Source organism: Castor canadensis, chromosome 7 (genome assembly GCF_047511655.1).
Source record: "Castor canadensis chromosome 7, mCasCan1.hap1v2, whole genome shotgun sequence".
In the NCBI taxonomy this organism is placed as follows: Eukaryota; Metazoa; Chordata; class Mammalia; order Rodentia; family Castoridae; genus Castor; species Castor canadensis.
Genome location: NC_133392.1, coordinates 110,952,731 through 110,965,101, shown reverse-complemented (window position 1 = coordinate 110,965,101; position 12,371 = coordinate 110,952,731). Strand labels below are relative to the sequence as shown.

Sequence of the window (12,371 nt, the reverse complement as noted above, 5' to 3'; positions counted from 1 at the left end):
AATAATAAAATAAAAAAATAAAATAAAATAAAGCCAGGTCAGAAAAACTCTCAGAGTTGCTTATTACTAAGATACACAAGGAAATCCTGGGAAGGATCAGTGCTATCTTAAACTTTTACACACTTCTCTGTTTTGACTTAATGATAATAAAAAATAATGTCCAAACAATTGAATCCAGTATTTTAGGCGTTTGAGAATTTGGTCTAAACTGCACAACTTCTCTTTGTAGCTGTCTCCTTTGTATTCCCTGGGTATTGTGTATACCTCTTATTACAAGTAACATATTTTGATAACTCTTTTCAGTTCTGTTTACCCCATTAGAATTTGCTCCTGAAAATAAATATTTTTCATCTTTGTACCCTAGGGAACTCAAAAATATAAGGAATGGATGGCTTAAAAGGAACAGACCAGTAAACTTGGCCACACTTCTCTACTCACAATATGCTCATTTGCTCATTAGTTCTTTCTTCCCATATTCACTTGCACCTGACTATGTACAGTTGGGTCTCAGCTCATTCTATGATCTCAGCTAGAACTGTTCTTTTTCTTATCTTCTCCAAGGTCTTAAGTCTTTCTTTAGTTTAGGTCTCCAATTCGTCCAAATATCCATTATCTCATTATTAATTATTTGCTCTCTTGAATTCTCCTAAACCTTCCTCTCCATTGAGGAAGGAAGTGCTTACCTACCACTCAGCAATGTACTGTATATAAAGAAATATAACAAATTGTTTGAGCCTCAAGGAGTATCTACCAAAAGTTAAGCCAGAGATGAAGTTTTTATGGTAGTATACATGCTAAAAAAAATTCAGAGAGGAGGGAATATCAAAGTGGGCTGCTGTGTTACAGAAGGATTCCATGAGAGGGAGGCCAAGGCTTAAATAACTGAATATAAAAGGTATGAAATACCTGAAGTCCAGAGGTGTAACAGACAGCATAGGGTAGATTTGGGGGAATAAAGAAAAGATCTGATGGCTCATCATATATTGTCAACATTGTAAAATTAAATTTTAGCTTGGCAGCTGACTTGAAATAGTTACATAATTCTCTATGGTCAACTATTCTTTATTTTTAAGACATCCATGGCAGAAATAGTGGCTGTGTCACCTTTTTCAATAAGCTTGGTATTTGTTCCAAAATCTAGAATATCAAAAAATTTTATGGTTAAGATTTTAAATGATGACTATTTCTTTGTTTGGGGGAACAAAAGGTATTTCTTTATTTTATGTATCCAAGGTAGCCACAAATAAACCAAATTCTTTTTTAAAAATCAAACTGTAATATCAAGTTATAACTCTAAAGCTATCTTTTTTGTAGGGTAAAAGGGTTTTAAGTCTTTTTATCAGGTGGCTACTATTACCTCTTCATCTTGAGTTTTCACCTGTTTATATGTATTCAGTCATAAACCGTGACATTTATCCAATCCCTACTCTACTTTTCCAAGAATTTATTGCCCAGAACTATTTCACTGTGTATGTACAGGAAATGAAAGTCACTACCCTAATGTACATTCATGTCAACCTGTTTTTTCTATTTTCACCAAAAATTATTTTATCCAATTGCCAAATGTCTAAACATTGCAACTGTAGATAATACATTTCTCCTTGAAAACAATTTTCTAGCTTTCAGGAAATTCTGTGTGTGTGTGTGTGTGTGTGTGTGTGTGTGTGTGTGTGTGTGTGTGTGTAGTTTGTCTCACTTTAAAAATACTGATTCTGGGGCTGGTAGGGTGGCTCAAGCAGTAGAGCACCTGCCTAGCAAGTATGAGGCCCTGAATTCAACCCAGAGTATCACAAAAATAAATGAACAAATGAATAAATAAAAACAAGAAACACAAAATCTGCAAACTGGGCATGTGGCTGAAGTGGTATAGCACTTGGCTAACAAGGCTGAGGCCCTGAGTTAAATTCCCAGTACTACCAAAAAAGAAAACAAAATAAAAAAATATTATAAAAGCAGTATCTAAAACATGATATTAAAAGCAGTATCAGTAGATAGTATCAATGAAGTAACAAGAAATATTTTAGGGCTGGGAGCATGGCTCAAGCGGTAGAATGCCTGCCTAGCAAGCTTAAGTCCCTGAGTTCAAACTCTAGTACCACCAAAACAAACAAGCAAACAAACAAACAAACAACCCTGAGTCCTCTTTTTTTCTTTTTTGGTTACTTGTGTTGGTTAAAAGAAAAAAGTGTCTGTCTACAACTATTATAGATAGAGGGAAAACTGAAAATCTATCTTTCCCTATTCTTCCACTAAATAGTCTTCAGTAAACAATTCATTTTAATGTATTTGTCCTACTGAATACACAAAGGGACAACTTTACCTTCCTCAAGGTTTTACCAAGGTCGCCTAACTTTTAATCTCTGAAGATGTTAAAAAAGTGATCTAAGAATCCACCTAAGAATTTCATTCTGCCTTCTTCCAACTTTGAAGGACTTGTCTCATACATTAGTCTTCCACAAGAGAAAGAGTTAAAAAGCCCAAAACTGGTTGTTGAGAAATCAGCACTCTTTTCACTCAGCAAGGATGAGTTCTACTTACCAGACCCTTGAGAAAAGAAGAGAAAGAAAGGGTAAGGAGGCAGATAGGGGTAGAAAAGGGAAAGGATTCAGAATGCAAACAAAATGAAACAGATGTCACAACCACCTCTACGATAATTTATAACTGCTTCTAATACTTACTGACTACTTAGAGATATCTAACACCACTACTAAGCAAAATAGGCCATGTCCTAAGATTCAGTCTATAATCAGCCCAAATGCTACTGTACTTTTTGTAAAGAGGTCAGATCTGTACATTAGCAAAACTAAAATTCGGGCATTGATTTTTCTGCCTTAAAAAAAAATCAATGTTCTCTCTACAACTTCAAAGAGATATGCCATTTCCCTTCAATATCCTTCACGAATTGTAGCTTGCTTCATCACCTTGTTTAAAGCATATTCTACCAAAAAAGGTGCTTGTATTTTATTGATTTTTTACCTATTATAAACAGTCTAGAAAGTACTAACTAAGGGTTCTTTCATGATGAAATATGGGATATAAAATTATTATTATGGACTACTAGCCTATGCTGTCACTGAAATATTTAAAACATAGGTACTGTAGGTACTTAGATAACCAGAAATAAAAGAGCAGCTAAAGGAAGTTGTTTTTGTTTTTGGGTTTTTTTTTTTTTTTTGAGACAGAATCTCACTGTGTAGCCCAGGCTGGCCTGGAACTATGTAGTCCAGACTGAATTTGAACTTGCGACCCTCTTGTCTCAGCGTCCCAAGTAGAGTATGTACTATTATGCCTAGCAGGGTAACTAATAGCCTTATACTGGTTAACTAGGTCAGTGGAATGTCCCATCAAAGATATAATTACTATGCACTACTAGTACTAGTTATGGAATTTATCTTAGGAAACTTAAAAAAAAAAACTGTGTTTGGCATTTTTCACATTTTTGGGCTTGGGTTCCTGGAAGAGTAATTGGTATCATCTAACATCAGCTGCCACAATTACTATTCTAAATGATTCTATAAACATTGGGATTTTGTTGTTTTTACGGTAGCTACAGAGAACAAAAGTATTTTTGTACTAATATACTGATCTTACTTACTACAGAGATGGCACAGACAGAATATGACCAGTAATGGAAATATTCAATTTCTTGATTGGGTGTTTGATACAGAATCATGCATTTGTTAAAACTCATTGAAATGTATACTCAAGACCTGTGAATTTAATGACATAAATTTAATCTTAAAAATTTTTAATAGGAAAAATAGAACTATAGCTGAAAAGACTGATACATTGGTCTTTCTATTTGTGCTCATTATTCTTCTTTACTTTAATATTAAAGATAGTCCCAGAAATGCAAAAATTGTACTGTAAATACCTTGCACTGTAATCCTCAAGAAGTTTTTTAATGAACTATTTTCATGGCTGTTCCCCATCATACTTTCATATATCCTTTCATTTTTCAGAATATGAGGTGAATCCTGGATGCATCTTTTATTTACTGAAGTATGATTTACATTCAATAAGATGCACAGATAATATTTAACTTGATGAATTCTGAGAGTGAATAAGCTGATACAAACTCCACCTGAGGTATAAGATATTTATCCCTTGGGTTTCCTATACCCCCTGTTCAGTCAATTTGCACCCCCAGCACAGAGGCAACACATAGGTTTGCCTATCTTGAACTTCATAGAAATGAAGGATGTAACTTAGGTGTTGGGCTTTGCTTAACATGTTTTTGTATGTGTCAGTAGCATGATGCTTTATTGTTGAGTACTATTTCTTTGTTTAAATATACCATAATTTGCTTTTGCATTTTCCTGTTTATGGACATTGAGTTGTTTCCAATTTCAGACTATTGCTAATAAAATTGCTAAGAACATTTTTGTATCTGTCATTTTGAAGCTATATGATTTACTTCTTGAGGGGTACCTAGGAGTGGAATTATTAGGTTATAGTATGGATTTAGGCTTAGTTATTTACATAAAACAAGCTAAACAGTTCTCCAAAATGTTTGGTTTTTTTTTTTTGGTGATACTGGAGTTTGAACTCAGGACCACACACTTGCTAGGCAGGCACTCACTCCAAAATGTTTGTATCATTTAAAACCCCATCAATATGAGTTCCAATTGCTCCACAATCTCACCTTTAGTGAGTTTTGTTTGATTTAGTCATGCTAATAAGTGTTTAAAAATGAAAAAAAATCATCTTTGTTGTCACTCATTAGTTATTTAGTTGGTGAGAACAGTTATGTCCTCTTGTGATTTTAACCACAGAGGATTAATGAAGATGAGCCCTTTTTCCTGTGCTAATTGCTCTTTAAGCATTTTCTGTGGTGGCTCATAGCCAGAAACATCCCACCCTGAACACACCCTATCCCTACTGCTTAAACATTTCCTTTTGTGATGTGTCTCTTTAAGGTTTTGCACGTTTACTTTTTATTTATACATCTATTTTTATTTATATATTCTGGACACAGTGTTTTGTCAGACACATGCATTACAAATATTTTCTTCTCAATCCATGGCCTTTCTATTACTTTCTTAAGGTATCTTTTGATAAGCAGAAATTATTTATTTTTAGAAGTCCAATTTATTAGCTTTTCTTTTACAGTTAGAATATTTTGTGTCTTGAGAAGTTTTTGCCACACTAAGGTCCAAAGATAGCATATCTTCTAAAAGCTTTACGCTTTTGGCTTAACCTTAAGCCTGTAATTATTCTTGGATGAATTTATGTATATGAAGTGAGATACGAAGTATAAATGAATTTTATATATGAAGTGAGGTTAATTTTTTCCCATATGGATATCATTTATTAAAGGTTTTCTTTTTTCCATAGAATTGACCCAATATTTTAAAATGTTTAATAAATGTAGACAATTCTTAAAAATAATATAAACCTAAAACAGTATTAGAAATAAGATTTTCCAAAGAGAATGAAGATTTAAACAGTAAACAATTATACTAAAGAGAAAACATAAGTGGTATAGGAAAAAAGCACTAGACTCAGAGTCAGCAACCTGGATTCATATAGTGGTTTTGTTGCTTCCTAGCATGCTATGGTGGAGAAAGTAGGATAGTGTAGGCAGGAGGCAGCTGGCACTGCCATGTGTTTCAGGTGAAGATCTAAGTCAGTACCTTCTTTTCTCTCTTGGTGGAGGGAAGAAGTGAAGGCAAAGGAATTCCAATCATATTATTCATATAGAAATAGTCTTCTATGGAAAAATCTCCCTAGAGCCTGCATGCTTTATTTATGTAAGCCTACACTCTCACAATCTTCAGCTTTTCAAAGTCCTGAGTAGTAGGAAGGTTGTTTTCCTTTAAAGGGAATACAATAATATTTTCTATGCTAGAATGAAAAGAGCAAGCATAAAGCCAGATTGATGGGCCCAACCTTCAAGCCACTATATTCTGTGGAAGGGTGTTTCTCAGGTAGATTAGGGCAGAGCTCTTCCATGTGTCTACTCATAACCCATTCGTGGGACAAGGAGCTGGGAAATGTCCCAAACAATGAGTGTGATAATAGGCAAAGGAGTAGTTGGAACAACAGCAGATCTGCAACTCCTAAGTTTATTCCCATCCCACTCTGTGCTGTGACTCCATGTATTTCTTTGGTTAACTATACTTTGGTTCCAACTTTCTTCAGGAGGCCCAATGCACTAGATGTATGCAAATGGTGTATTTTATGCATTTTTACTTTTTTCTTAATGTAAATATTTCAATTTTATATTTTTGTATACTTTAATTGAAGGCCTTCATTCCTGTACTTGTATTTAGGGACACAAGCAATTTTAGGGAGAATTTGGCAGCAACTCTGGCTCTGCACAGCAGGAGTACTTTTTGTTGTTGCTATTTTATTACCACAAGGAACTACTTGGAGTATACAGCTTACTGAACTGTCTCATTTGCCAATAAGAGCTGGCTTTTCTACCAGTGTCTTTTTGAAATTCCTCCAGCTTGAAATGTTTTATAAAAGACTTGTTTTTGGTTGCTTGGCCCCAGGACTTGATCTCCTTCTACTAGAAGACTGGAAATGAGTATGAATGGAAAGGTGGAGAGTTAGAGCCTGAGCTATGAAAAGGGCCTAGTAAGGAAGCCAATATTAGATGAAGTGTCTACATATGTAACAAAGGATTCCTATTCCAAACCTCTAATCCTAGGGCACAGGACTAGCTTCATACTCCAGAATCATCCTTTACTGAGATTAAGGTAGGCCTACCAAGCACAATGGTGTGTGTGTGTGTGTGTGTGTGTGTGTGCACATACATGTGTAAAAGTCAAAATACAGATCTTGAGAATGACAGTGGGAGATAAAGGAAGTACCAGTACAGCAAATCATCCATCATATAAACACATCTCAATGACAGGATCCCCAAAGCACCCATCTGTGCTGCCCAGGAATAAAAGTATGAAACAAGGACTAAAATCATTAACCTTTCAAAATGCTTGGCTTTCGGCTTCTAGAAAAACACACTAGAGAGAGTTTTTTGTAGTATTTGAATTAGTGTTCTGCCCTACTACAGTAGTGATTATCATACTAGCTAAAGAGAAAAGGGGTTTTATTTACATGTTGCAAGACCACTATGAACTTACATCACTGGGCTGAAACAAGACAACTGCAATGAAACACATTGAATGGTATGTGCCTGATCCCAGCTGGGAGACCAAGAAAGGGAAGATGAATGTATCCAAGTCACTCAGGAACTTTTATACAAGTACAAAACAACTGACGTTAAAGTGGTCACAATAATAGGAGGGGGCAAATGTGACTCCTATTTATTGCTAGAAATCCCTGGATTTAAGAGCACTTCAGATTTTCAGATCAGTGATGCTCAACTAGTACTGAACTTGTAGAAATAAAAGGGATCACAAAGAGATGCTTCAATGATTCTATGCTATCAAATTAAGTAATCTTGATGAACTGGACACATTTCCAGAAAGAGTCAACCTGCCAAGATTGAATCATGAAAACTAGAAAATATGAACAGATCACTATCAAGTAAAAAAAAAAAAAAGAACTGAGTTAACATTCAAGTTAACTGTTTTAAAAGTAAGAACTGGGCCAAATGTAACAATGTATTTCCTAGTGCAAGATATTACTTGTGGCACTGGCTACCTTGATATATCCTCACATGAAGAAAAATGGATAGAAAGCCTGCCATGATGACAATTGTGCTTCATGAAGAGAATGGATTCTGAAATGGTCATTCTTTTGCATTTAAATAATGTTTCTATCTCCCAAAGAACAGCTTTGGGACAGGAAAGAATAGTATTTCATTTCAAGCTGGACTACTCATCTACCAAAATGCCATTCTGACCAAAGAAACAGATGCAGAATTACAGTCACAGCTGCATTCTGCACAGAACAAGTTGGATAATGGTACTCTAGATTGCTAATTACACTGTTAATGATTTTTTTAGTGTCACTGCAGTATTTTGCCACCTTTGTATAAAATTTTTTAAAAAGCATCTGAGGAAGTTTTTTAAATGGTAAATTTCTGTTTTGTTAAATACCAGTGAGTCCTCCAAACAGAAATTCTACATAAAATCTATTTCCTGAAATGGCATTCTTAGGGGATTTTGTAGGAGCGCATTTATATTGGCTAGCTATTTGTTTTCATTTACTTTCTCACTAATTTATTTGGATTTAAGATTACTGAAATTGTAACTATTTCAGTATCAGTGTTTGTATCTATCTAGATTCATATAATTGGTATGAAAAGGTAATAAACTAACATATGTCATAACATGCTGGCATTGCTATGACTAGATTTACAAAAAGTAATGGCAACAGTACAATTTAATTTTTATTATGATAACCATGATGAAATTTATTACAATGTTAGTACTTTGTCATTTGATCTATGCCAACATAGCTAGTGAGGTAATTACATTTTTGTTATGAAAATGTTGATAATGCTTTGATTTCACTCTGGCATGTTATAATATGCAGATGAAAGTATTCTCATTATTCTATATTGTTTCTTACACATTTAAATGGCAGACTATTTTTTCCTACAGACTAATTTCTACTAACTTTATTAATATTTCTAAATAATTTGCTTCTTAAGTGAACAACTCAAACTAGCCAGAAACTTCCACATACTAGTTTTAAAAAATTTTATATGAAGAGTGTACCAATCACAATTATGTCATTTGGGTTTTTTTGATAATTTTTATATTGAGCAAAGTAAGTAGTTAAAAATTAAAAACACAATCATGCAATCACAAAGTCTTGCAGTCAAAAATTCTAAAGTAAATACTTACATTTTCTTCTAAGTAATCATCCAATTTCAGTGATCTTTTAACACTAGAAACAAAATATTTAGAGAATTTTAGATTTGACATGCTTTATTTTAAGCAAGAAACATTTAAGAGTATGTAAGATATGCAAAAAAAAATTAAGTTGCTTTTGCCAACCAATTTTTATATTGTTCGTTAAAGCAGAATATCATTTGAAGAAATTATTTTTGATGACCTTTGTTTTTCTTTGATGAGTTTGTTTTCAACTGCATATTTCAATTTGGAATCATAAGTAAATATTTAAATACATCACTTTATATATACATGCAGCTTTATGTACATAGTCTACCATATAGTTTAAATATTAAGGTCATATGAAAAGCCTTATAAAAATTAGTTGTCTGCTTTGATATACCACTAATAAAAAATTATACATAAGAACAAAAATAACTTACATACCTCCAATGGAGATGTTGAAAGTATATTATTTGTAGAAATGGAGTAATAGGTGTTAAAGGTATTCACAAGGTGAAAAAAGTTTTGCACATTATTCTAGCATTAAACATGATTCAGTGCAACCAGACTATGACTTAACTAAGGAACAGATGCTCTATGCCTTTATAAGTCCCCAATCCGTAAGAAACTATTTTTTGTTTCCTTCACTAAACTGATTCAGGAACATGCCAGGCTCTCTCTGTGCAAAATATGTTCTGCTAAACTGGATGCCCAGCTGTTGGTGACAATGCTTAGCAAGGAAAGTTGAATATTTATAATACTTTATTTCGTACAGCTGTCTTCTAAAGAGCAGTCATCAACATTTTATTGAATGCAGACTAAATGCTCAAAGGAGAAAAAGGTCAATATAAATTAAAACTGGTTTTCCCAGTGACAAATCCAGCACTGAAAGTACTTTCTTGATCCGGAGAAACAGAAACAGCTTATTAAAGTATTAGAGAATTACAGAATTATGCGAGATTATATTATAAAGGTTGTACAACTGACCCCCCTCAAAAATTTGTATAGGTCCTACAAAATTACTATTTATAAATAATTGTAGATTTATAAATGTACAGTAATAATAAAAAGTGGTCGTGATGGTCAATATGAGAAAATTACTGGTTAATAAATATTACATTCAAAAATTAATTCTGAAAAGTTTATGTAATTTGCTATAACCTCATTAGCTAGTCACAATATTAGTTCTTAAAATTAATTAAATTGGTTTAAAGAATTATTTGTACCTTTTAGAAATCAACTTACAATCAATTTAATGTGAATTCTTGATAAAGTAGGGAGAGAACAGAGATATGGGCAAATAAAAATGGCAGATAATTCTAAAAAGCTTTTATATTTGGCTTTGGAATATATATTATCCTATTTAGGTGTGTGAAATGTTCTTGCTTTTAAAAACACTTTTAAAGTACAAATCAAAAACTAAAGTTACACAGTATAGCATCTTTATTCTTTGTTTTTAATGCTGTTAAGATATTGTACCTCTTTCAGAAGCATACAAAGCTCACCTTGATATTAACTGTTCAAAATATTACTATTTTATTATCATTGGTTAATTCTTAGAAAGTAACTCAGTGTTTGGAATTAAAAGGTTTCCAGATTGGATCCTGGATGGATCTAAGACCAAGAAAATATGAAAACCAAACAAGAAAGTGAGCTGAGTTAAAATAAGCTACCATCTTCTAGTTTATGAGAACCTAAAAATATGATTTATTGAGGGTAATGTAGTAATAAGAAAAGCTGATAATATTTCCAAATATTTAAAAAATTATTTAATAGGCAAGACTAGAAAGAGTCTAAGAAATCACTCAGTTTTCAGGGAAGAGTTTGTGCAACTTGCCTACTGTCATACATTTTGAGGAAGGGAAACTTGGGTCCTGTGTATAAAAATCTTTGCTGAACTGAAGAGGAGGGTATTAAAGAATAGGAAAAGAACAAACCTGACTATTTACCATCCTATTAGAATTGGACACACTGTCGAGCTATTAGTCAATAAATTAAGCATCTACCATACACAAGGCACTCCTTTAGTCATGAACAACTGTAGGACAAGAATAAGACGATGCTAAAATAGTTAAGATGTTAATAGGAACAGAGAAGAGAAAGGCAAAACTTGATTAAACATGAGATAAATAAAATATTATTTGCTACCAGCATTACTTAATAATTAAAAGTGATGTATCTCTGGTAGTTCTGTGAAGGTATAGGTCTGAGTGGCTACTGCCATTTAAAAAAAAAAAAAGGGCACACAAAATGGGCAAAAGCATACACATTTCTCCAAGGAGCAGAAGAAAACATGCTCAACATCCCCAATCACTGGGGAAATGCAAATCACAACCACAATGAGATGCTACCTCGCATTCATTATGATGGCTACTACAGAAAAATAAAACAAAAAATACCACAGAAAACAAGAGTTGGTAAGTATGTGGACATCCTGAGACTTGTGCACTGCCAACGCGAATGTAAAATAGTAAGGCACATTTATGGCAGCTCCTCAAATTACTAAAAATAGAATTACTATATGATCCAGCAATTCCAATTTCCAAATGAAATGGAAGTCAGAACATGAACAGGTATTTGTATAACAATGTTCACAACAGTATTGTTCACCATAGCGTAAAGAAATAAGCAACCCAAATGTCCAATGATAGATGAATGCATAAACAAAATGTGGTATACACAAGGGAATACTATTTAGCCTTAAAAAGGAAATATGATACATGCTACATCACAGATGAACCCTGAATAAACCAGTTACAAAAGGACAAGCTGTTAAGGATTTTACTTATGTAAGAGTAGTCAAATTCATAGAGACAAGGAAATTAAATGGTGGTTGCCAGGAGCAAGAGGGAGGGAGGAATGGGAATTAAAGGATACAGTTTCAATTTTGTAAGATGACAAAGATCTAGAGATAGCTGGTAGTGATAGTTTCACAGCAGTGTGAATATACCTCTTGCTTGTGGGTAATCTCATAAACTCTGTAGGTAACTTCTTGTCGATTTACCCAAATGTCTACATATAGTCATAATTTAAATATTAAATCCTACCTTCAGGTGTATTAGGTTTAGATTCACTGCGTGATGGTTAATTTCTGTGTGTGTGGTACTGGGGTTTGAACTCAGGTCCTTGTGATTGCTAGGAAGGCTCTGTCACTTCAGCCATGCCCCCAGGCCTTTTTTGCTTTAATTCTTTTTCAGATAGGGTCTGGAGTTTTTGCCTGGAGCTGGCCTTGGATGGCAATCCTCCTACCTATGCCACACCAGTAGCTGAAACTATAGGGTGAGTTGAGATGGTATCTTGCCTACGCTGGCCTCAAACCATGATCCTCCAGATTTCTGCCTCCCAAGTAGCTAGGATTACAGGTGTGAGCCACTGTGTCCAGCTATGATGTTGAATCTTGATTATGAACTGATTGGATTTAGAAGTGCCTAGATTTGTAAAGCATACTTTTGGGTGTGTCTGTGAGGGTATTTCTACAGATGAGTAACTAAGGGGGAAAGACCTGATGTGAATGTGGGTGGCACCATCCCACAAGCTAGGTGCCAGCATGGAATAAAGCGAAAAAGGAGAGAGCCCACAGTGTAGGCTTTCTCTCTGCTTCCTGGCTGACATGAT

General features: G+C 34.0%; 1 protein-coding gene across 5 annotated transcripts in view; it reads right to left on the bottom strand.

Moving 5' to 3' along the window:
• Positions 1–12,371, bottom strand: part of Itgb3bp (integrin subunit beta 3 binding protein) — a 64,644-nt gene that overhangs the window by 40,028 nt on the left and 12,245 nt on the right. For all 5 annotated transcript variants that reach the window (XR_012449872.1, XR_012449873.1, XM_074079892.1 and 2 more), the window contains exon 2: positions 8,766–8,808. Coding sequence is in view for 3 of the 5 variants with exons in the window: in XM_074079892.1 (XP_073935993.1) it covers positions 8,766–8,808 (43 nt within the window). In the remaining 2 variants the exon portion in view is untranslated. The remainder of the gene's footprint in view (positions 1–8,765; positions 8,809–12,371) is intronic.